The sequence below is a fragment of the Saccopteryx bilineata genome, chromosome 4, assembly GCF_036850765.1.
Source record: "Saccopteryx bilineata isolate mSacBil1 chromosome 4, mSacBil1_pri_phased_curated, whole genome shotgun sequence".
NCBI lineage: Eukaryota > Metazoa > Chordata > Mammalia > Chiroptera > Emballonuridae > Saccopteryx > Saccopteryx bilineata.
The window spans coordinates 145,711,375-145,737,338 of record NC_089493.1 but is presented as its reverse complement, the minus strand read 5'-3'; the positions used below and the strand labels follow the sequence as shown (position 1 = coordinate 145,737,338).

The window sequence follows — 25,964 nt, the reverse complement described above, 5'->3', positions numbered from 1 at the left end:
TAAACTAATAAAACAAGAGACAAATAAGAACCCAGAAATTCTACCTCTGAGTATTAATCTGAAGAAACCCAAAACATTAAATTGAAAAGACATACATCTATATGTTCATTGCAGCATTATTTACAATAGCCAACATATGGAAATCACCTAAGTTCTATTAGTAGACGAATGGAAAAAGAAGAAGTGGTACATATATAGAATAGAAGATGATTCAGCCATAAAAAGAATTAAATCCTGCTATCTGCAACATGGATAGACCTAGAGGGAACAGTGCTGAGTGAAATAAGACAGGGAGAGGCAGGTGCCAGATGAGTCCACTTCTATGGACTTTTTTTGGCATCTAAAAACCAAATAAACCAGCGGGGCAGACACAGACTCGTAGATACAGAGACCATGTTGATGGTTGTCAGATGAAAGAAAGGTTGAGGGCTAGCTGAAAAGGTGAGGGGGTTTAGAAGTACAAACTGACAGAGAACAGTCATGGGGATGTAAAGTACAGCATAGTGAATAGAGTCAATAGTATTCTAATAACTATTCATATCAGATGGGTGCACGATTTATTGGGATGATCACTTAGAAAGTTATGTAACATCTAATCACCTGAAACTGATATAATATTGTAAATCAACTGTAATTTTTAAAAAGAAAAGAAAAACACAGACAACCACAGGAATGTGTTCTGTAAGTATAAACTTATAATTTGGGCCAGACTACCTTGTCATGAGTGAGTCCTCTGTGGCTGCAATGTAACAAGGGTAATTAGGACCAATTCTATCATCCTGTGAAATTTACTACTACACCTCCCATAGGAAATTCATGATAAGGTTGAGAGCCACATTTAATTTTTTAAGGATAAATGCAAACCATTAATATATTTTAAATTAATAACTCTCATCCTATTGCAGTCTAAAAAGCAGACTTCTCAATATTTTAACAGGCTATATATAACTTCTAACTTTCTTTTAGGACTTGATAATGCTTAGCATTTAGTATATTTATATGTATAGTAATGAGTCCCACAGACATCGATTTTTGTTTATATACTCCCATTATAAAATTGCATTATATGCCAAAATTAGTAATTTGAGTTATTTCCACTGCTGCACAACCAAAGTTAATGGGGATAGTGGGGAAAACTCTCAGAAGGCATGGTGCCAGGAGCCAGGGCAGAGAGAACTCTTAGCAGGCACACCACTAGGTAGGCAGGGGGGACTCTCAGTTGATGCACTGACCAGGTGTTGAGTTGGACAATGGGCCTGGAGTAAGTGGGAGGGGCAAAGTTGCAGGCTGATGTGAAACAGCCCACAGCCAGAGAGCACAAATAGGAGCTGAGAAGATGGCCCCATGGTCAGAAGACAGGTTACACCAATGGGGTTGCATAAATACACACTGAAAAGAATAGAAGCCAGAATTCTCGCAAAGAAGGACGTATAAACGTGGAAAGAGGGAAGGCTCAAATAAAGCAGGAGATATTGTGGTTTCAGATAGATAAACAGATACACAGACAGACTGACAGACAGACAGTAAATAAAAATACAGGTGATTCTGTGTGTAACTCCTTGTGTGTGTATTTGTATGTATTCTGCTCAATTAGAAGTCTCACAGGCATGATATCCTAGAAGTGAAGAGTTTACCCAGTACCAAGATCTTGGTTTCTGTCATTCTCCACTAAAAGAAGCCAGGATTCCTTAGACAAAGAGCTGAGTCCAAGGCTGGTTAAGAAAAGCACAATGTGGCCTGACCAGGCGGTGACACAGTGGATTGAGCATCAGACTGGGATGCAGAGGACCCAGGTTCAAAACCCTGAGGTCACCGCTTGAGTGCAGGCTCATCTGATTGGAGCAAGGGGTCACTCTGTCTGCTGTAGTCCCACGGTCAAGACACATATGAGAAAGCAATCAATGAACAACTAAGGTGCTGCAAAGAAGGACTGATGATTGATGCTTCTCATCTCTTTCCCTTCCTGTCTGTCTGTCCCTATCTGTCCCTCTCTCTGCCTCTCTGTCACAAAGAAAAGAAAAAAAAAAAAAGAAAAGAAAAGCACAATGTGAATGTGGAGCATCCTGTACCAAAAAGAAAAGTTCTGAAAGAACGATGAGGATACGTGAGAACACAGGAGTCAACTCCTCGGAGTTTCCACTGGCCAAAGAGGGGGCAATTGTGCTTCAAAAAAACAACTAATAATAATGAATTATAACCTACTGGGTAAAATAGGAATCATTAAATCCATGATGATATAATTAATTAATTAAGAGAGAAGGGAGAGTATTACCATAGAGCAAAGAAGGTTAATTAATAAGTATAGAAGGAATTAGAAATCACCATTTAGCAAACATCAGAGTAATAATTGACACAGACAAGAAGCTAATAGATTAAACTAGTAGGTGAAAGTGTGATGAGAAACAGGATATTTATAGTCAAGTTCTCATACTTTGTATTTGTTTCCTATTAAGCTAAATATCTCAGAAGAGCCTCATTGAACTCATTAAGTTGTGAGCAGCCTATTTTTTATCTCTTCCACAGGCATTTGTATTTTCAGTAGGCATCAGTTTCCAGGGTCAACAACTGTGGGAAGGGAACTCTACCACTGCATCCAAACTCATACCTGCTAAAGATGAGACCCTCACAGCAGATCTGATTAGCAGATCACAGGTGATTCACAGCCTGACTACCAAATTGGTATCCATAGTTTGTCATAAAGACATTAGAAATAGACACCAAACATAGGATTAGAAATTTCAAGAACTGGCCCTGGCAGGTTGGCTCAGTAGATGGAGTGTCAGCCAATGTATGGATGTCCTGGATTCAATTCCCAGTCAGAGCACACAAGAGAAGCAACCATCTGCTTCAGTCCCCCTCTTTCTCCCTCCTCTATCCCTCTTTCCCTCCCACAGCAAGTGGCTCAAGTGGTTTAAGCATCAGCCCTGGCACTGAGGATAGTTCATTTAGTCCAAGCACATCAACCTCAGGCACTAAAAATAGTTCAGTTGATTCAAGTGTTAGGCCAAGCCAGGGGTTGCTGGGTAGATCCCTAGTCAGGGCACATACAGGAGTCTGTCTCACTGACTCCTCTCCTCTCACTTAAACAAAAAAAAAAAAGTTTTAAGGACTAATCATAGGAAGTACTTGATAACAAAATTTGTATGAACAGAAACAAAGCACTGGTCCTAAATGTGTTGTCTCCAGACCAGCATTGTTTGCAGCATTTGGAACTTGTTGAAAATGCAAATTCTCAGGCCTCACTCAGACCTACCAGAAATGGAAACTCTGAGGGTGCAGCAAAGCAATCTGTGCTGTACTCAGGACTTCTGGGGGAGCAGACTGTGCGGCAGCACCTCACTTTATGGGCCTAAGTTCAACATTTCTCTAGGAATTTCCTTTTCTATCTTTATAAATCCATAGCTCTCCATAACACTCAGTCATATTGACATAATTTGTTTTCCTCTCTATTACTGTTTTCTTCCCCGACCCCCCTCTTTTCTCATATACTCAGCCCTGAGGCCCCCAATTTTCTCTGTGGATACTGGTAGCTCCAATGGCAACAGGACAATAAACCCATGTCCTTACACTGTCCCTGTGTCCAAACCCCACTGTCCACAGGATTAGGACACCTTCTTCTAGCCCAGTCTTCCTCCACCTCACCTTTAGAATGACCCCCAGGTCTGAAGCTGCTAACCTCACAGCCACCATGTGTCTTCCCTCTTCCTGACCCTTGTGCTGGACCTCTAAAGAGTGATGTGTTAACCAATCAGACAAGCCTCAGAGATAAAGACAAATAAATTTTAAAACAGTGTCTTTATTCTTGTGTCTGTTCAACATGTGGCAGCCTGCTAAAGGACCAAATATCAGAAATTGTGTTTCTAAACCTTTATTTGATGGCCTCCTCTGAGGACCCTTTCTAGACATTTCTTTCTAGTATCGCCCACACACACACACACAGAATTTTAATACCGCAGACATTCTATATACGTTTATATAATATATACACATAAAAAGAGTATGATGTTTTTCACCTTCATGGGGGAGATATTAATATACCCCCCCCCCTCAGAGAATGCACAATCCTGAAGCAGAAAGCAACTGAAGTAATCTTGCCAAAATCTTTAACTACCACTAACACTCAGTGGAGTATAAATCACTGCCATTAGCCTTGCCATATACACTGAATAGCTCCGGAGAAGCAGTCTTAATTTCCAGATTCTAAACACAACTCTTCTTCCTGCATGCAGTGTGCCTCTTCCCATGCCTTCTGCAGGAAAGCTCCAGAGCCAGTCCCGTGACCCGCCAGTTAATACCAGCCCCAGTGAAGATCTTTCGTCAATCTTAAAGCATTTTCGTTATACTCTGAAGCACAAACACTGGCAACCCATTCCCCACTCCAAAAATCAAATAAATGCACTCACCTCTTGCCGTTTGAAGTTCTGGACATATTCTTCAAACTGTTCATCTTTTGTCTCATCTGCTTTCCCAAGCTTCTGAAGGACCTAGTTTGCAAATAAAACATAATGGTTTAATAATGGTTTTGCGTAATAGGTAGAGCAAGGCTGTTCATTTGCTTTTGTGAGAATTTACTTTCAGCCCAGGCAGATTTTTTGTTTCTTGGCTTGATGGCTTTGGAGCCGAACACACTTGGATTTTAATTACAGTCCTACCACTCACTTGCTTGAGCAAGTATCATGCTAGGTGAATTTATTTCTTTATTTACATATCTGTTTCCTCCAGTAGGCCACATGACTTAAAAGCTATGTCTTGTCTTCTTTTTCTCCAAGGAGATAATTTTAATATTTTATAATAAATCTGAAATATAAAGTTTTTAAAGAAGCCAAAAATATGTTATGTTATCAGTACACAATGATTTCTAGCTATTTTATTTTTAATTTTTTATTGAATTTATTGGGGTGACATGGTTGATAAAATTGTACAGGTTTCAGGTGTATGATTCATCATCTGTGTATTGTATTGTATTGTGTGTTCACCACCCCAAGTCAAGTCTCCTTCCATCCCCATCGACCCCACCCTGTACCCTCCTCCACCTCTCACCCCCATACCCTCCTACAATCCCCACACTGTGCTCTGTGTCTATATGTTGTTTGTTCTTTGCTTGATATTCCTTCTCTTTTTGTCCAAAGCATCAGTCACAATGTTTGATGCATAATAGGTACTCAATTTTTTGTTAAGCAGCGAAGCAAAGTTATTTGACTAAAGTATTAACCTACCTCATAAAAATTGGAATTACTGGAGTAAGGCACAAGGTATAAATTGTTCTCTGTCAACAATTTATAATAATTCCTTCAACTGAATAAACACTCAAAGGAGAAATGGGCTACACAAGGCCCACACTGAGCACTGCTCACCCAGAAACACAAAGACAAATAAAACAAGGCCCCAGCACTGAATCATGGCATTTTTACTGACCTGCTTCTGGGCCCAGTGCTGCTAAAACTGGGCTTCAGTGCAAAACCAGGCCCAGCAGAGGCAGCCACACACTGTGGATTGTTTGTAGCTCCAAATAGATTGCCAAGGGTCAGTCACAGGCAGCATCTTACAATGGCCTGAATCAAATTCCCTTCCAAAAATCGCAGAACCAATATGGCCAGTGGCCAGCTTCAGACAACATCGAGCAGGATCCAATAAGCTTCACAAGCAGCATGGCCAAAGGGAGAGCTCGGCAGGCACCAAACCAGGCTGAGGCAGATTCCACTTTGTGTGGTCAGCACCTGCCCAGCCCCTCACACACTGTGGTCATGGCTGCACCTGACTGCATACAGCCTGAAGGTTGATCCACGCACGAATGGGCCAAAAGTCATAAGGCTCAACTGAAACAGGAGGACTCACATAACCTACACAGGGACATTTCTGGAGCACCCAGCTCAGGTGTTTAAAACTTCACCATGCCACCCCACAAAGACTGGGAGTCATAGAAGATATATCTAACACATAGAAACAAACACACACACACACACACACACACACACACACACGAAAACAGCCAGAAACAGGCCTCAAATGACAGAATGGGAGAACTCTCCAGAAAAAGAACTAAATGAAATGGAAGCAAGCAAGTTATCAGATATAGCGTTCACAGAACTGATTTTAAGGATGCTTAAGAGCATGAAATAGGACATAGAAACCATAAAAACGAACTAGTCAGAAATAAAGAGCATAATATCTGAAATGAAAAACACCCTCAAAGGAATAAAATGGTTAGATGAAGCAGAGAATCAAATAAGTAATTTGGAACACAAGGTAGAAAAATATACCTAATCAGCACAGCAAAAAGAAAAAAGAATTTTAAAAAATGAGGGTAGTTTAAGGGACCTTTGGGAAAAGATGAAGTGTAACAACATCTACACCATGACGGTATGAGGAGATAGAGAGACCAACAGATCGAGAGACTATTTGAAAAAATAATAACTGAAAACTTCCCTAACCTCACCTTTATACTCAATATTTGCCAAAGGAGGCACAACATACAATGGGGTAAAGATAGTCTTCAATAAATGGTGTTGGGAAAATTAGACAGATATGTGCCAAAAAAAAATGAAACTAGACCATCTTTTTACACTATAAGCAAGAATAAACTCAAATGGATTTAAGACTCAAATATGGCCCCGGCTGGTTGGCTCAGTGGTAGAGTGTCAGCCTGGAATGTGGATGTCCTGGGTTCAATTCCTGGTCAGGGCACACAGAAGAAGGAGCCCTCTGTTTTTCAACCCCTCCCCCATTCTCCTCCCAAAGCCATGGCTCAATTGATTCAAGCATGTTGGCCCTGGGCACTGAGGATGGCTCCATTGAGCCCCCCCTTCGAATGTTAAAAATAGCTCCAATGTAAGCACGGCCCTAGGTGGGAAGAGCATCTGTCCCAGACGGGGTTGCCAGGTGGAACCCAGTCGGGGTGTATGTGGGAGCCTGTCTCTCTCTCTCCCCTCCTCTTACTTGGAAAAGAAAAAAAAAAGACTTAAATGTTAGACACAAAACCACAAAAATCCTAGAAGAAAACATAAGCAATAAAATATCAGACATTAGTTGTAGCAATATTTTTCCTGATATATCTCTTCAGGCAAGGTAAACAACAGAAAAAATATATATATATACATGGGACTACATCAATGTTGTAGTAATATAATGTTACAGTAATTAAATTTATAGAAATATAAAAACAGAAATATGGAAGATATATAAAAGTAATTGAGATATAATATTAAAATCAATTTAGGAAATTAAAGTTATGTCATCTGGATAGGAATTAATATAGTGTATGTGTGAAATTATACATAGAAAAGAAGTAGCTTGATGTCATAACTTTGTAAATTAACATAAATAAGAACATCTTAAAAAGTGGTTTGATGTAACATTTCAGTAGATTAACATAAAAGGGGTTCCCTGGAGGAACTCCCAAAAAGGTGGTTTGAGGTGATATTCCTGTTGATTGATACCCGTTAGAAGGCATTGGCCGGAAAAGGTACTAAAGCTGAGGGGCCCCCTGCTGCAGTAGTCGCCCAGACTCCAATGTGAATGTGGACTGTCTCCGTGCCTCTCTGAGCTCTGACCAAAGACAGCCGAGAGGAGCACGCTGACGGGCCCCCTTAAGCTGTACCCAGGCATGCCAAAAGGATTTGTGAGTAATAAACTGCCTGTGTGATTCTTGCAACTAACTCTGTGTCAGTCGTGTCTTTCCTCCCGTGGCAGTTGGTGTCGGCACTGATTAGTAGCATCCTCATAGTGGCCTCAAGTGTAGTCTCGAAGAGGCTGCCAGCCTGCTGATAAGCAGGAATGTCCCACTGCACAGGGAAGTCGAATCAGGACCACCTGATCGACGTACAGTTTGGGCTCTGCTGAGACAACCAAACTAAAAAATTTTGCATAACAAAGAAAATCATCAACAAAATAAAAACATATTTGTCCATAATACATCAGATAAGGTATTACTATCCAAAATTTATAAAGAGCTTATAACACTCAACACCAAAATAACAATCCAATTTGAAAATGGGCAAAGGACCTGAGTAGACACTTCTCTAATGAGTACATATATAAAATGGCCAATAGACATATGAAAAGATGGTCAATGTCACTTATAATCAGAGAAATGCAAATTAAAATCACAATGCAGTATCATATAACACCTGTCAGAAAGGCTACCATCAATAAATCATCAAACAAGCATTGGTGAGGATGTGGAGAAAAGGGAACCCTCCTGCACTGCTGGTGGGAATGCAGACTGGTGCAGCCACTGTGGAAAACAGTATGGAGATTCCTCAGACAATTAAAAAAGGAACTTCGTCATGACCCAGCAATTCTACTTCTAGGATTTTATCAATACAACAACAACAAAAAAAAACCTCAAAACACTAACTGGAAAGAATACATGCACCCTTATGTCCACTGCAGTATTATTTACAATAACCACACAAGTGTCTGTCAGTAGATGAATGAATAAAAGAGCTGTGGTACATTACAAAATGGAATACTATTTGGCCATAGAAGGAAAAAAGTAAATATTACCCTTTGCAATAGCATGGATGGAGCTAGAAAACATTAAGCTAAGTGAAATAAGTCAGTTAAAGAATAGCAAATATCACATGATCTCACTCATATGTGGAATCTAATGAACAAAATGAACTAACAAACAAAATAGAAACAGACTCAGAGAGCAGACTGATATCTGTGCATGTGGGAGGGGGTACTGGGGAACTGAGCGGGGGTTGTGAAGGGATTGAGTAAAAAAGAAAGAGAAAATCTCATGGACACGCACAGCAGTTTGGTGAATTCTGGTGATGGGGGTGAAGGGAGGCGGAGGATGTTATGGGGAGATAAATGGTGATGGACAGAGACTTTACTTGGCATAGTGAATACACAATACAATGTACAGATGATGTGTTGTGGAATTGTGCCCCAAAATCTATGATTTTGTTAACCAGTGCCACCCAAAAAAAGTCAATAAAAAATTAAAATATACATGTTTCCAGATTCTGGGCAAAGAAAGAAATTTATAATCTAGTGGAGTAGACAGTTAGGCTCACAAATAACACAGACAATGGGTAATAAGCAGTGAGGAGCTGCAAGTTATTGTCAACAGTGTCACTTACAGCCGAGGTCAGGGAATGCTCCATGGATGGTTTCAAACGATGCTGGAAATCCCAGCAGACAGAAATGTGTCATGCTACGTTACAGCCAGAGAAGCAGCCTAAGCCAAGCTGACTGAAATAACCAGTATGCACTGTGGGACTCGGCAGGAGTGGTCTGTCTTCCTAGAGATCAGGGCTGCTGTTAGGAAAGGAAGTTCTCAGAGATTTAGCAAGAAGTTACTTCAGGACAAAGCAGAAGAATCCTGAGAGGAACAACTGGGTTCACATTCAGTATTCCCATATCTAATTTCTACAACACCAACTTACTCAAAAATATAAAAACTTGGCCCTGGCCAGTTGGCTCAATCGTAGAATGTCAGCCAGGTGTGTGGATATCCTGGGTTCAATTCCCAGTCAGGGCACATAGAAGAAGAACTCATCTGCTTCTCCATTCCTCCCCCTCTCACTTCTCTCTCTCTCTCTCTCTCTCTCTCTCTCTCTCTCTCTCTCTCTCTCCCTCTCTCTCTCTCTCTCTTTCTCTTTCTCTTTCCCTCCTACTGCCACTGCTCGAATGGAGCAAGTTGGCCCCAGGCCCCAGGCACTGAGGATGGCTCCATGGCCTCTGCCTTAAGCGCTAAGAAGAGCTCAGTTGCTGAGAAATGGAGCAATGACCCAGATGGGCAGAGTATCACCCCCTTGAGGGCTTGCTGGGTGGATTCCGGTCAGGGTGCGCAGAAGTCTGTCTCTGCCTCCCCTCCTCTCACTGTATTAAAATGTATATATAAAATAAAATAAAAATTTAAAGAATATAAAAACTCCATAAATATTGCCTTCTCAAAATGCACACATGCTATGACATTCCCAAATATGTTTTTATGAATTGTTAACATTTGGACATTTAAACATGTATTCACACAAAGCACTTTCTAAGGCTAGGCTTTAAATCAGATTTGTTTGCTAAAATCAAAGATATAAGCTTGAACCAATTAACAAGTTTTATTAATGATGCTTTTCAAGGCAAAGACAGTGAGAAAAGTCATCCCCCAAAAATAAGAAGCGACAAAATAAATCCCTGGGTGTCCTTTTTAAAGTAGGGCCGGCCTTGCACTTCTGACTGGCTTCCTACCAACTGGGCTGTTTACTGCTGCTCCATGGAGACAGGCAAAACTGAAGATTTTTGTGAGCAAGAGATGCAAATTGTTTCTGAACAATGGAAAGGCTTATGATCCTTTAGTATATTAATTTAATTAAGAAATCTTATTCTAAAATCCCTTTATTAAATAGTCAGAATCACCCAGCTCCTCAAATAAACTTTGATTTATTTTTTTTAACATCTTACTGGATGTCTCATTAATTAATGAGTTGAATAAAATCTATGGCACATGTTTATTTCATGTTTATATGAAAATCTTGCCTTTTTTTGTGACAGAGACAGAGAAAAACAGAGAGGGGGACAGATAGGGACAGACAGGAAGGGAGAAAGATGAGAAGCATCAATTCTTCATTGTGGCACCTTAGTTGTTTATTGATTGCTTTCTCATATGTGCCTTGACCGGGGCTACAGTAGTTCCACACCATACATTAATACCCTACCTTACACTTGAGCCACTGAGTTGGGTATAGGTTCCTGAGGGCTGCCTCTGGAAATCTTTCTCATAGTTGATACTAATTCACTCACTAATCTTTCAACCGGTAACTAACAAAACTTTAAAGTTGAGAACATCCAGTCCTCTATTTTACCAAAAAAAATAATCATGTGGGAAAAGATAGCTTGTGGATTATTGATCTAGCAAAGATGAATGGATTGTTAGCCCTGGCATCCAATGTCTTCTCTTCTCTTGGGAATCAGGTGAGTCCTCTCTTCCTCTTAGTTGGGTCACCTTGTCTCAGGACAACTCTTCTATGAAACCTGGTATCTCCAGTGTCCAACCCAGAGTACAACATTTACAACAAAATCTAGTGATGAGAAAGTCTGCTAATGCCTCTGAATCATCCCGAGGCACTGAGGGCCCTTCAAGGACATAGTGCTGTCTCAAGTCAATATTGCACAAGCTAATACTGTGATCCTCCTACCTCATTAGATCATTTTAAATTAACCCTCTTGCTCCTCAGTCAGGGGAAGACAGTCCTCATTTACCACTGGCCTGATGTTTAAGAAAAACTTGTCTGCCGAACTAGTGGCAATGTACCTATAGGGAAGTCCCACAAAGCCATGTGGCCCTGCACCCAAGAAATTAGCCACAGGGTAGTTCTGTTCCTGGTTCCTTTATACAGACTCCTCAGGCAGCCCTGGAAATTTCAGCTATCCACTGTACCAGCAGGAGATGAATCAGGAATTTGAAAACACTGGCCTGCAATACAAATATCAAGGACAGTGCTGCTCTAGGTGGAGCAAGAAGTCCATGAAACCTTGCCCAGGATTTCAACGGGGACTGAAAATTATATAAGACAAAGGGAGCTGTTAGTGCTGATGGATATGAAACAGGTGAAAAGGATAGCACAAAAGAGAACAACAAAACAATGTTATTGTTTTTTCTCCTCTTGTAAAAATGCCCCGCCTGAATAACTCCATAATGTCCTAATTTATTAGCTATCATCTATGGAAATTTAAACTATATCAGGTGGCATGCAGGAGGGGGGCAGGCAGAGAGAGCATGCTCACTGTGACTGAAAACCATGGGGGAGGAGGAAGAGGAGGGGCCTCTGAACTGGTAGGAGCCATCAGCGCGTAGTCCTCCCCAGCCCCCACCCTGCCACCAGGTCAGAGGCTAAAGCTCAGAGACAGCAAGTCAGGGCTCACCCAGAAAGTCCATGCCTCAGGGAATACCCCCATCACACAGGTCGGCTGGCTGATTCTGGGGAACTGGGAAAGGTGGAGAGAGGTGACGGAAAGAACCAGGGAGAAAGGAGTGAATGAGCAGACCCAGCAACACTGCGGGGTTTGGGGAGCTCAGGCTCCGCAGGATATGATCCCCAGGCCTCTCTCTGGGCCTGGTCTCCCCAATGGAAACGAGCACTCACTGGTGCACAATTCAGTATTCTGAATCAGTAAGTACCTAAAAACTGATGGGGGCCTTGGCCAGTCAGCTCAATAGATAGAGCATTGGCCTGGTGTATGGACATCCCAGGTTTGATCCCCAGTCAGGGCACATAAGAGAAGCAACCATCTGCGTGTTTCTCTCCCCCTCCCTTTCCCCATTCTCTCCCTCTTCCACTCTCACAGCCTGTGGCTCGATTTGTTTGAGGGTTGGTCCCAGGAACTGAGGATAGTTTCATTGGTCTGAGCACATCAGCCCCAGGTGCTGAGGATAGCTCGATTGACTCAAGCATCAGCCCCAGACAGTGGTTACCGGGTGGATCCAGATAGGGGGCACACACTGGAATCTGCCTCTTTATCTCCCCTCTTCTCATTTAAAAAAAAATAGATGGGGCATTGAAGCTTAATTGCAGAGGCTTTTCCTGCAGTCCTGCTGCTCCTGGCAGTTCAAATCAGAATCCTTAACGCTCCCCTGGCTCCAGGCACAGTTGACTGTCCCCATCGGACAGAAGAGCAGAGGGAGCAACCTGCTCACACCCGGGAAAGGTGAGAGCTTGGGGGTATGCCCTGTATCTCCAGGTCCCAGGGATCCCAGAGCTGGGAGGAACCTGGGGGTCAACAGCACCCAAAAAAGAGAAACTGAGGACAAGGCATCCATTATATCCACTCTCACTGTCCACACATCCACACTGAGTTCTTTTGGCTGGAACCACTTGGGGAGTGTGACGATCTCCTGGAGAACCCTGCCTTGATCTGGCAGGACACTTGACAGGCAAGAGGTTCTGCAATTTGAAGGTCACACAGTGGGAAGGGGGCTGGGAATGGAACCCTGGAGGCCTGGCCCTATGGTCCCATGACCTTAAATCACATTTACCAGCTCACCAACTACAAGGTCCTACAGAGAATGTTCTCGGCCACTTTTGGGATGAAGCCAGGTCCAGAGCAGGACAGCCCCTGGCCCAAAGTCAAGCACCTGGACTTGATCTCAGAGCCCCCTTGATCCTGCTTCCTGGAAGGGCAAACAGACCTCTGTATCCTGACCATTGTCCAGATGGCAGGGTTGCAAGGATGAGGACAAGTGTCTCTGGAACAAGTCCCCTGCCCTCTAATCAACTTTCCTTAAGTAGGTCAGTCACCTGAGACACTCCTTGACCCCCTCCCCCCACACACACACACTCAAAATAACTCAGCCCACCCCCAGGACATGACCAAGTCCTGCCTGGAAACTTCTGGACCTGGATTTTCGGTCTGCAGTGGCCGAGACAGTACGGGAGGAGCATCACCAGCAACCACGCCGTGAGTTGAAGTCACCCCAAAACTTCCTTCAAGGTGACCTGGAGAAGCAGGTTTAATTGCCTGGAGGTTGTCCCTAGTGTCTGGGCAAGGGTGGGGCAGTCGCTAGGGCCCAGTTTCAGGTTCGGCTGGATCCCCCATGTCCTCCTCTCCTCCGAGTGTGACTCCGCCCCACATATGCTTGGGCTCTGTTCATCAGCTTCTCCTGCTGCCACTCACACTCATAAAGGGAGGCAGACCCAGGCTCTACTTTCTGTCATTCATTTGTTCATTCATGCAACATAAACCAAATCAGGGTTGTTGTAAGCACTATCTGATAAAATACATAAGAGCCTGGCAAAAATGTTAAAAATAATAATAAAATATATCAAGCACAGTTATAAATGCATTATATCTAAAAATGAATCCTCCTAATAATCTTAATAGTTGGGTTACAATAATTATCCTCACTTTACTGATGAGAACACTAAAAATTGGAGAGATTAATTGATGGCAATCATAGTGCTGGTATGTAACTGAGCTGTGTTTCAAAGCAGTTTGATTATAGAGTCAGTTTATAATCACTAGGCTAAAATGCCCTAAACATAGCAACATGAAAAGAAATATGACCTGGTGGCCAGTTTCTTTCTCTGATGACTAAGCTATGTTTCTCCATTCAATATTATATTTCCACTAAGCGTATCACATTGTAAGGAATACTAATCCATACTTTCATTAAGCCATCTGACATCATCTCCATCTAAAACAGGTAACTGTATTAATTCAAATACCCTGATGAGGAATGTAGGTTAAACAAAGCAAATGTTCTCCGCACTCTACTTCTGCTTGGAAAGAAACTCCAACTGGCCTCTGACTAGCAGAAGCCCTAGAGGGACATCACTCCTTAGAAGATCATCAGACCACAAAGAGTGACTCGCAAGCAACAGGAAGTGGTGTTAGAAAAACAAAACAGCCTCACTTGATTCCATATACAAGACAAGATCATTCCATTATGACAAGCAATAAACTCCCAGGCAGCACAATGCGGAGCTGAACTCCCCACAGCCTCCCCCCTCTGGCTGCTGACGAGCATACAGGTCCAGTCTCATCACACCTGCTCTGACCTAGCAGCACTAACAGTCCTGGCCCAACACCACTCTCCTCATGAGCTCCCTACAGCCCAGATGCTGTGCATCCTCAAAACACATTTTCAGCAAACACTGCCAACTTCCCTCTCATTCAGACAACATAATATTACATGCTCAAGAGTATTTGCTGATTACAAGTCACAAAAAAAGATTTTTGAAAGTTTTGTTCTAAATTTGTTGGCAATCTTTCTCCTGTATTTCAAGAGGTAAACTGAAATGGGCAAATTCAGGTATGGCCGGAAAAGCCACGAGGCAGTGTGTTTCTGGTACAGACTGGAATCTTTAATAATAGACAGGACTGAGCATTGTCTCTCTGTAGGAATTTTGGCTCATCTGCTTTGTATCCCATGCAATCCAGGAGCACAGTCAGAGTAAAACGCCTGCCCCTCTCTACTTTGAGGGATGCTGTAAGTTTATGTGAGGCTGGGGTTAGTTTTCAGCTACCCTTTTGATTTACCATATTCATGTTATTTCTGCATCAGCATTTCCGAGAGTGTGTTCTGTGAGACAATCTCAGAAATCTCTATGCAAAAATAAAAAAAATAAAAATAATTCAGGGTCAAATCTGTTTGAAAAATACTAAATACAATATATCCCTTGGGAGATTATTAAAGAATATTGATAAAGAACAAAAAGGGAAAATCATAATGTCCATAAAAATATAAAATGAGCATCTGTCAAAGACTTTTTTTTTTTGTATTTTTCCGAAGTTAGAAGTGGGGAGGCAGTCGGACAGATTCCCGCATTCGCCGGACCAGGATCCACCCGGCATGCCCACCAGGGGGCGATGCTCTGTCCATCTGGGGTGTTGCTCTGCTTCCACCAAAGCCATTCTAGCGCCTGAGGCAGAGGCCATGGAACTGTTCTTAGAGCCTGAGCCAACTCTGTTCCAGTGGAGCCTTGGCTGCGGGAGGGGAAGAGAGAGATAGAGAGGAAGGAGAGGGGAAAGGGTGGAGAAGCAGATGGGCACTTCTCCTGTGTGCTCTGACCGAGAATCGAACCCTGGACTTCCACATGCCGGGCTGATGCTCTATCGCTGAGGCAACTGGCCAGGGTGCTTCAAAGACTATTTTTAACTCATTAATTAATGAGGAAACTGGTAAAATGTTACAACCAGTTCCAAAAATTCAAGGAACCAACATAGGCAATAAGAAAGGCTGAAATGAATTTACACTGAGATAGAAAATTGACACTAGTCAATTGTAACCTCGACAAAATTAATAAGCTTTTCATAATTTTTTCTATCACTGTGAACATAAAGGTTCCAAGAAATCCTGAAATAATGAAACTAATGTAACATGACTTAACCCTGTTTTTCCCATATATATTTGCTCACATGACACCCATTTATGTCTTATAAGGTTTCTATCAATAAAGCAGAATTTGGGTCAGTTCCTTATCTCTACATATGTATTTTATGGAATTCTCTGATCCTCTCTACGGAAAAGAGGTACATAATTCCATAGGAATCCAAAATCCCCAGGTCATTTGTAAGGACATTCTCCTTGTTCATACCAGAGGTCTCCAGAGAAAATAATCAAAATTTTATATATTTATCTATCATTTCCTTAATTAAATTTATTGGGGTCACACTGGTTAACAACTTAGATAGGTATCAGGTGCAAAATTCTAAAACACATCATCTGTACAGAGTGCTGTGTCAAGTCTCCATCCATCACCACTTATCCACTGTACACTCCTCCATCTCCCCATCCCACCACCCCTGGCAATCACCACTCTCTTGTCCAAGTCTATGAGCTATTTTCTCTCCTTACCTTATTTTGCTCTATCCCTCCATGCCTCTCAATAATCAAATTTAAGAGCCAGAGGAATTCAAATGTGGCAAGAAAGTAATTTTTGATTGATTAACTTGGGTATAAACTCCATTGAGCATGTAATTTTTATGATTTTGAACCAGTTATTTAAAAAAGAGCTAAAATGATAACTGTTTCCTTTGAATAGGAACAAAGTGATATGAAGCAACACATCAAAGTGACAGAGAGGGCCCAGGTTTGAACAATTCAGGCTCACCCTCCACACACACCCTGCCCCTCCAAGTCTGCCCCTGGCAGTGCTCTGCATCTTTCTAAGGCAGTTTTCTCATAAATTAAAGATAATATTCACAGATCTGAAATTGTAATGATAAAATACATGTAAAACTTTTATTTCAAGTCCTAGCAATAAGTGTAAGATTGCTAGCAATTATAATCATTGACGTCCTGACCGCAATACTAAACAATATTTAACTACTTGATGGTAAGAACCTGCAGATGATTCCTGAGAGGCACATCTATTTTGAGATCCTATGATTCAACAACAACTCCCCAGAGGTAAATTTCCCTGTCTTTGATGAAGATACACCTACAAGAACAATCATAGCAACTCAGTGTCCCCAACTGAGAACTGCAGAGTGAACAACACCCAAGACGAGCTGAGTCTCCCTTAAGGAACACAAAAACGACCGTGGTCTCTCTCTAGGCAAAGGCTCTCTATCTGGGGTTCAATGATAGGTTCCAAGGTGGCCATGAGTGACCTAAAATTATACACCTACCATAATATAGATGAGCCTCTTATTAGGAGGGGCTCATAGCTTCTATCAGATGAACCACTGCTCTGAGACAACATGGGTACAGTGGAAAGAAAATAAGTGTGAAAATCAAACACAACTGGGCCCCACACAATTACTTATGAGATCTGGATAATCTTTGCAAAATTTTCCAATTCATCAAGCCTTGGTTTCCTCATCTTTAGAAATAAAAGTGCTAGGAAGATTACATGAGAGCACAAGCAAAAGTGCCTAACTGAATACCTGACTCTGAAAGGTCTGTAGTGAGGGTTAACTCTTTATCTTTCTTCATCTTTAACAGCAATATAAAGGAGTTGACAGGAACTTAGGCTTTATGCAATTCAATTTGCTTTTCCAACAGATGAGATTTCAGAAAGCTAAGGGTATCATCGAGGTCACTCCTTTAACCTTCTACAATACAGAGGGATCTTGTAGGGCTAAGGGCCATTGTAAAGACTATGGAACCATCTTTACTTTGAGCATGGTTTGCTGGCAATTCTGTTTCTGCCACTTGATAAATGTCTCTTGAGCAATTCTCTAACTCCTAGAAACTTTGCATCAGCAACACAGCCAGCACAACGAAGAAGGCCTAGAGTAACCACTCGGGTTCCTAGAGATTGTGCTTATGTGCTGCATCCTTCATATTGCTCAAGCATCTGAAGAGAGTTGTAGCAGCAGGAATAGAATCCTTCCATGTGAACACTGTGCAGACAAAGAGCCCAGATGCCAACGTCAGATATGCTGATGCCTCTCCTCCCTAATCAGGAAATCTGCACCTGGACGCTGGGGCGGCAGGGGCCAAAGACTAAGAAAAGCTTGCTTTTTTCTCCTGTTTAGGTTTCTGGTAGAAAGAATAGTCTGACCAGAATCCTCACACCGAAGTCCCCCATGCAGTCCTGCCTGGGGCCAGTGTGTGACATAAGGAAGGCCACCAGCCCTCTTCAGCAAACTCTACTCTTGTTTTTATTAAATAATGCCTTACGGTAATTTGACACTTCCTGTTTCACAAACACATTGTGAATAAATAAAAAGAGAAAGGCAGTGGGGTACTTAGAGAACATTTTAAAAAATATTCTGTATATAGTAATTTCAAGTTAGAGAACCACCAAAATTTTCACAAGGTCATAAATGGTTGCACAAAAGCCATACAATATACCCCAAATGCTAGGGCTCACGATTACTAAGGATTTCAGGTGGACCACCAAGAAGTGTGGCCTAAAGGTGAATTCACTGCTGCTGTCTATCTTTAATGTTTATTGATCTCAAAGTAACAATAAACTGATTTTAAAAAGATAAATTTATATAAATTGCAGTGTTGAATGGAAGTTAAAGAAAAGAAAAGAAAAAAGAAAAAAAGGAAAAGAAGAGAAGGGAGGGAGGAATGGAGGGAGGGAGGAAAGGAAGGAAAAGAAGGGAAGGGAGGGAAGGAAGGAAGGGAAGGAAGGAACAGATGGAAAGGAAGGGAAGGAAGGAAATGAAGGGAAGGAATGGATGGAAAGGAAGGGAAGAAAGGGAAGGAAGGAAATGAAGGGAAGGGAGGAAATGAAGGGAAGGGAGCAAAGGAAGGAAAGGGAGGAAATGAAGGGAAGGAAGGAATGGATGGAAAGGAAGGGAAGAAAGGAAAGGAGGAAGGGACGAAGGGAAGAAGGAAGATAGATGTGAATATACTGGAAACCAAACCATACTTCTTCTGGAAATGGTTCTGATATAGTGCTGGGAACAGTGTCAGTTCAGTTTGTTCTTGTGGGTATTTCCTAAAGATCCATATTCAAGAAGACTGAGTGCCTGGCAGAGGCAGATTTAACGGCAGGTACACCGGGCACACACCCTGAGCCCCAACTTCTGAAGGGCCCCCAAAACTCCAACTCTACACTTTTTTCTAATGTAAGGAGCCCAGTATTTTCTTCTGCACCCGGGGCCTCAATCAACCTTAATAGGCCTCTGGTGCCTGGATGACCTTTCTTTAAAGAGCAGGGGAGCAGCAGGTACCATGAGTGCAGAGAGAAAGAGCCTGCTCTGGTGCGTGTCAGGGCGCACAGCCTCCCACTCCGGGGCACTCAACACTGAAGAACTTCTCACCCACAGAACCAGCCATTGCCACAAACAAAGAAACAAATAAACTGTGCAGCACTATTGCACACATTTCTGTATTTTGATTTATGCTCTGATTTTAAGTTTTCCACAACTATTTTAGAAATCTTATCTGCATAAAGTTAATCACTAAAGAACAGAAATTATTCCACACTCTTCAAAATCCATTTGGGCTTCTTGAGCTGCAACCACCATGTCCCAACGGTTAACATGGATATATTATAAAGTTAAGCACAGACTTTGCATGAAAATAAAATAGAGACTTCAAAGAAACACTGCGCTGTGAACGTGCTGCTTTGGGCTGTGTTAGCAGACTCTTGTCTGCCATTTAGGGGGGTGTTTTAAGAAGCCTGGTTTGTAGTGTGGGAATCAAACCCCACTATGGGCCCCACTATGGTAGAATGGGTCAGAAATGCACAACTATTTCCTGGGGACCTGAGTGACACCCATACAATACTTACACAAGTGACAGCTGCTGCTGGAACAGCCTTTTACTAACTATTTTCATACCATCTATATAAACAGTTGCAGACACTTCAGTGGTACACACTGCATCCACCCTCCAGAGCCACACGCTACTCTTCTCCCAGGAAGTGGACCTCTAGGAGCTGTTTCCCAACCTGGCACTCTAGCTTCTGTCCAGAGTCAACCCACAGGATCTGCCAGCAGGACACAGCGGGGCAGGAACAGGACAAGGAGGAGGAGCACGTTAGGGGGTGGCTGGGGCACTAGTTTGCCTGACTCCCTCCTTGCCAGCCTCAATCCGCTCCCTTGCAGGTGTTCCCTCCAACAATTACATCTCCTCCTGTGCATTCTGATCACAGTTCCCACCCCTTCCTTCAGGTCTGGAGGTATTCCCTAGCAGACCAGCTGCCGCCGTCAGACCCTCCCCCACAGGGCCACCTGGACGAGAGGCGGGGTGCCAATGGCCTCCCACTACCTTGTTACCTCTTCACTGTGAATACAACCCACACACTTCTAGAAATGTACCACTGTTATGTCACCCTATAGGGATGATCTACAAACCAGTACAATGAATCCTAATAAAGACAATTAGCCAGCCTAAGTATACTTAGCTCACAACAATGGGGTTTTGCCAACAAGGACACTTCTCAGGAAGATGAGGCCTGAAGTCAACAAAAGACAAGTATCATTAACAAGTGTTTAGTTGGTTATTTTCGGCCTTTATTTGAAGGCATCTCAAAGGGCAGGACTTGTTTTTCCTTTTTTCACTGGAGTTTGCACATGCTTTCACCAGTACTGTTAAGATGATGATTTTCCCCCATTGAGAATTCAAGGTAAATACACCCAAAATCCTTTCTTGAAGAAACCGACAAGCTAATTCTCATATTTATATAGAAATGTAAAAGACACAGAATAGCTGAGATACTTTTGACAAGGAATTAAAAAAGGAGGCTACATCCCACTCCAAAGCTCTTCAGAGATGGTGAGTCAACCTCTTAGGACAGAAAACTCAAAATGGGATGACTTTCTCCTGACCCACTAAAATGGGAGTCTCATTCAAAATCTTTAATCTTAGCACCAGTATATCCTGAGCACAGTGAAATAAAAGAATGCCTAGAAAATTAGCTTCCTGTAAGTCTTATTTCATGCTCCTGGAGAAATCAAATCCAACACAGGGCACTGGTAAATGATAGAAATCAACACATAAAAAAATGGGACTATGTTTCTGGAAAAATAATTGGCCATGTGTCTAGGATAAATCTCTCTCTGCAGACTGCATTCTCATGAGATAATTACCTTAGATTCACTGGATACATTGGCTCTTCTCCTTGATATATGCAAGTTTGTTCACACACATCTAGATATGAGTTTGCTTTCTAAAATATTGGTTCTTTTCCTTTTGCTCCTGTGTACCTATTAAAAGTTATAACTTACAATATATAATATTTGGTCAGTCAGAAAATTGAAAGACTGCTGTTCTCTGACCAATATAATGGCCAAGTTAACTGAAAAAAGTAATGTGTAAACACTTTCAAGTTTGCTACTGCATACCTTCTAAGAATGAGTCATCCTGATAAATTTATTAAGCAATAAATAAAACTGATTTGATAGAGTCCTTTCATCCTGTCTACGTGACCTTCTCTAAGTCCTTGCCACTCAGAGTGGGTCCTCACACCAGCAGCATCAGCCTCACCTGGCAGCTAGTCAGAAGTGCAGAATTCTGGGCCTATCCCAGACCCACGGAATTGAACTCTGTGGTTTAACAACATCCCCAAGCAATTTATCTGCACATGCAAGCTTGGGAAGACTGCTCTAAAAATTACAAAGCCAATGTCAAATCTTACAGGTAAAGGAAAGAACCAAAGTCACAATTCTGGGCATTTTTTTTAATACAAAACAATCAAGATTATCAGACTGAAGCTAGTTAATCAAATGAATGCATGATCTCTGGTTAGCATTTCTCCCATCCTCTTAAAGCAGATGACTAAAAAATTTTCAAATAGTTAAATGTTCCAGATGGTTGACTGGGTTCTAGTTGTTTGCAGTTTAATTTGCATTTTAATAAAGTCATCACAATTAGATTTTTATAAAAAGGTGATTCTTCAAACTATTCCATAAGAAGTAGTCACATTCTGATTGGTCACATTTTTGTCCATAATATATGAATTAAAACTCAAGTTTCTGGCTCCGTGACATTGAACAACTTCATATACTTCATATAAACGAGACAGGAACATCCACGACGCTTTCACTGGCCATCCCCAAGAATAGTAAGCAATCACTGGTCTGCTCACATGCCCTGATGGATGCTCCTGGCCGCTGATGCAGAAACAACGGAAACCAGATGAGCAGGATCTGGTTTTTGATTTCCAAACCCATATTTCAAACAACTCAGATTGCAAGCTGGCAAATTTTAACATCAGACAATCACAGCTGTAAATAAGAGCAAATCTAGTTCTATGTGAAATGTCCTGTGATGGTTTCTTAAATAAAGTAAGAAATAGGCTTTAACCCAGGAGTTTGCATGCTATGGCATCATTAGCACTGAACCAAATCTTGATTCTTTCTCCAAACCCTAACTAGCAACAGCCACTCAGCTCCGTCTGTGCACAAGACACCATGGTTAGCCCTGTGCTTAGTATCTGCAAATATCAACAGTCACTGTCTCTGTTGAACGTTACTGTGATAAACAGAGTTTTCTCTCCCTATGGTTGCCTTCTTTTTCTTTTCCTTTCTCACATATTATTGGAAGTCTCATGACAGCTTTTCAGCATGAAATATACTTAAATTATGCTGTGGAAAGCAGCCAGTATTAGCAAGAGGCAGTTCCATTCTGATGAAGTGTCTCTCTAAAGAATGTGATAGACTTAATTCCCTTCTAGGGATCCTCAGGGCCTCAGAAATTTATTCTTCTTCTCCCCAGTGTATGTGGGACCCTAGGGAAGAGCCAAAGAAATCCTGAGGAAACAGGAGGGAGGGACGAATAGATACACATAGCTGGGCATCCCAGGTAGGCTGCTCATGAAATAATGAGCTTCAAACTTAGAAAAAGGAAAAAGTAATGTCTGTACTGTATTCAGATCTCAAAGAACACAATGAGCCACTGAAATAAGTGTTCTTTCTGAATGTATACAGAAGCACAGGGCCAAACTAAAGGTTACATAATTAATTGGAAAGACAAAAGATAAATAAAAGTAAATTTATTTAATAACTTTCTCTTGAAGAACATTATCCAGGAAACTAGATGTCTTCATATGGCCTTAATATGCCAAGTTAATTTGTAATTTCCAAGAGGGAAATGCAAAATGTAGTTGTTGTCCAAAATATTTTTGATCAGAGAAACCTTTTATCAAGAGAGTATCTCACAAGACTGATGCTCTACCAAACACAATAGGGGAAACCCTGAGACACCCATAGAGATCTGACTTGGGGACCTGGCCAGTTGGCTCAGTTGTAGAATGATGGTCCAGTGTGTGGATGTCCCAGGTTCGATTCCTGGTCAGGGCACATAGGAGAAGTGCCCATCTGCTTTTCCATCCCTCTCCCTCTTATTTCTCTTTCTCTCTCTCACTCTCTTTCCCTTCTGCTGCCACAGGTCAACTAGAGCAAGTTGGCCCCAGGTACTGAGGATGGCTCCATGGCCTCCGCCTCAGGCGCTAAGAAGAGCTCCATTGCTGAGCAAAGGAGCAATGCCCCAGATGGGCAGAGCATTGCCCCCTAGTGGACTCGCCAGGTGGATCCCAGCTGGGGTGCACGCAGGAGTCTCTCTCTGCCTTCCTTCCTATCACTGAATTAAGAAAAAAATAGAGAAATCTGACTTAGGAGCTCTAAATCGGGGCTCCTCAACCTGGCTTCATCAGGACACTGGCCGGCTTCTGCGGTAGCAGGTCTGCACAGGACGTTCTGATGGCCACAGAAGTGCTCTCATTTGTCAGCTGTGGGCAGAGACTTAAGCTTTTCCCTAAGGAGCAGTTATTTTAATTTAATACCAGATTTACATAACACCTACAAGTGAGCCAGCTCCCAGAAACATACACAAATAATTAGATAACCTGGTTTAGCCCAGCATGAGTTCAATCAACCAGATAAGTCACCAAGAGTCTGCAAGTCTCTATTGTTTCTCCACTCAGAGGTCCCACAAAGGGGCCTAAAGATCACTTGTCCCCAACATAATCCCTGCCAGGCTCAGTTCAGGTTACTGAGATACATATATCACTACCATTAACTGACTGGTATAAATAATTCAGTGTAAACCAGGCGCAAATAAAAAGGAGGGTTGGGTGGTGGCTGGGGCAGGGGTTTGGTTCATAATCCAGCTAAAGCTTTCTTAACTTTTCTCTCTTCCCCACTGCTCTTTCACCACTTAGGTGACAACCAATGAAATAAAATCATGTGATAACCCCCAGAGACTGACCATACATGGGCCCCACATCCATTCTCTGCAGATCCCTGCACCGCGCAGGGCTGACCCAATGGAGTGTACCACCCACACTCCCTTGCCTCTAATTTCTGGGGCCACTGGGAAGCACCGGCAGGGGACAAAAGGATTGAGGAAAGAAAGGTCATGCTCTGCTCTGCCCTGGTTTTCAGCTGTGTTTCTGGCAGCACTTGTGTTCCTTCACCTCTACAGTTCCCATCCAGGGACCCCTCCTTTATGACTCCTGCTCTCACTGGGTCTGACCATATCCTTTTCTCCCCTGGCCCCTTCAGGCCAAGAGCTTCGTTACAGCTTCTTGCTATTTTTTCTAGACCTCGGTCGATTCCCTTAATATTTCCCACACTTGTGCAAACAGTCCATTCACTACAGCCTTTTGAACCATCTAAGTTGAACTCTGCCTCCTGCCAGGCCCTGGCTGATGGCACAAGACCATCTCTGGCCGTGGCGGTCACTGTTCCCGTGTGCCCACCCTGAACCATGGGGAAGGCGGTGTGTCTGCAGTTTCAAAGCATACATGCAGATATGCATAGGCCCACAACAAACCCAGTCTCTCAGAATAGTTTGCTGAGGGTCTGAATACACCATCTAAATGTACACCAATTAGTGTTCATTTAAATCTATTTTACACTGAGTCAAAGTTCTAAAGCCCTAGTTGTAAAACAAACCTGTGCTCGAGATATTCCAAGATGGCAACGGAGGAGGCAGACGTTCCAATTGCTATCTGACAGAACCAAATTGGATTACAACTTCATTTAAGAACAATCACCTTGAAAAACCAACTTTGGACTAACCCAGTGGGTCTCAAACTTTTTGAAGTCGGGGCGCACTTAAAATCCTTCAAATAATTGTAGGTGCACTATATAAAAATTCCTGAGAAATATGTTATAATAATTAAGTCAAATATTAAAGAAAAAATATAAAATCCAAGTGTGCTTTTATGGTGATTAAACAAAATAAATATGACAAAATTAAATTTATTCTGACATTAAAAAACATTTTTATGTTACATTTTTGTTATGCTTTTTAGAATTCATTAAAAAAAGGTTAAAAATTTTAAAAATGACAAAAAAGTTATATATATATATATACACACACACACACACACACACACATTCTTAGTAAGAGTTAGTAAATTTGGCAGGTCCCTGCACAAATGTGTTAAGTTTTTTCATTCTTGTGTTTATGAGAAACATGAGCCAGATGTGTCCCAGCGATTTCTTCAATGTTTGGGCATATATTTGAAAGGCAAACTCTCATTTCCTCGTCAATACAATGAAGAATTCCTCTCTTTAACTCTTAATTGTGTTGAGGGTAGAAAATCCTAATTCACATAAATAGGATGTTGAAAATTGTAGTAAAATGTTCAAAGCTTTTTTAGATATTGCCACATATTCTTCTTTTATAGAAATCCAAAAGGCTTCAAGAGACAATTCCTTATGTTTAATCATCAATCCATGATCAGTGGATATAGCTGCCAGTTCTTCTTCTGTTAATGTTAAACCAAAATCACTTGAAGCTTCTATGAATGGGTTTCTAATCCAATCCTATTGTTTAGTATTAAGTGATTGAAAATGCTATAAATTAAATTCTGCCTGCCAGCCTTCAAGTCCTATTTTATTTACACTTAACTTTTGCTCACTTCCAGAATCAGATTCTTCAATATCACGCTTCTTTTTGAGAAATCGATCCATTTTATTTGGGTGTATTAATCTAAAAATAATATAATGATGTGTTAATAATAAATATAATAATGAGGCATTAACAAAAAGCAGGATTTCCATAATGAAATTGTATAATAGAGTAACTATATTTATTTTTATATCTGGGCACATGCCACAAACCAGCACAGCTAGTAATTCCAGGTCTTGAGTAGGAATTG

General features: G+C 41.8%; 1 protein-coding gene across 6 annotated transcripts in view; it reads right to left on the bottom strand.

The window, feature by feature from the left end:
* Positions 1-25,964, bottom strand: part of AMPH (amphiphysin) — a 328,049-nt gene that overhangs the window by 181,355 nt on the left and 120,730 nt on the right. For all 6 annotated transcript variants that reach the window (XM_066272141.1, XM_066272140.1, XM_066272144.1 and 3 more), the window contains exon 2: positions 4,404-4,484. In XM_066272141.1, coding sequence (XP_066128238.1) covers positions 4,404-4,484 — 81 coding nt within the window. The remainder of the gene's footprint in view (positions 1-4,403; positions 4,485-25,964) is intronic.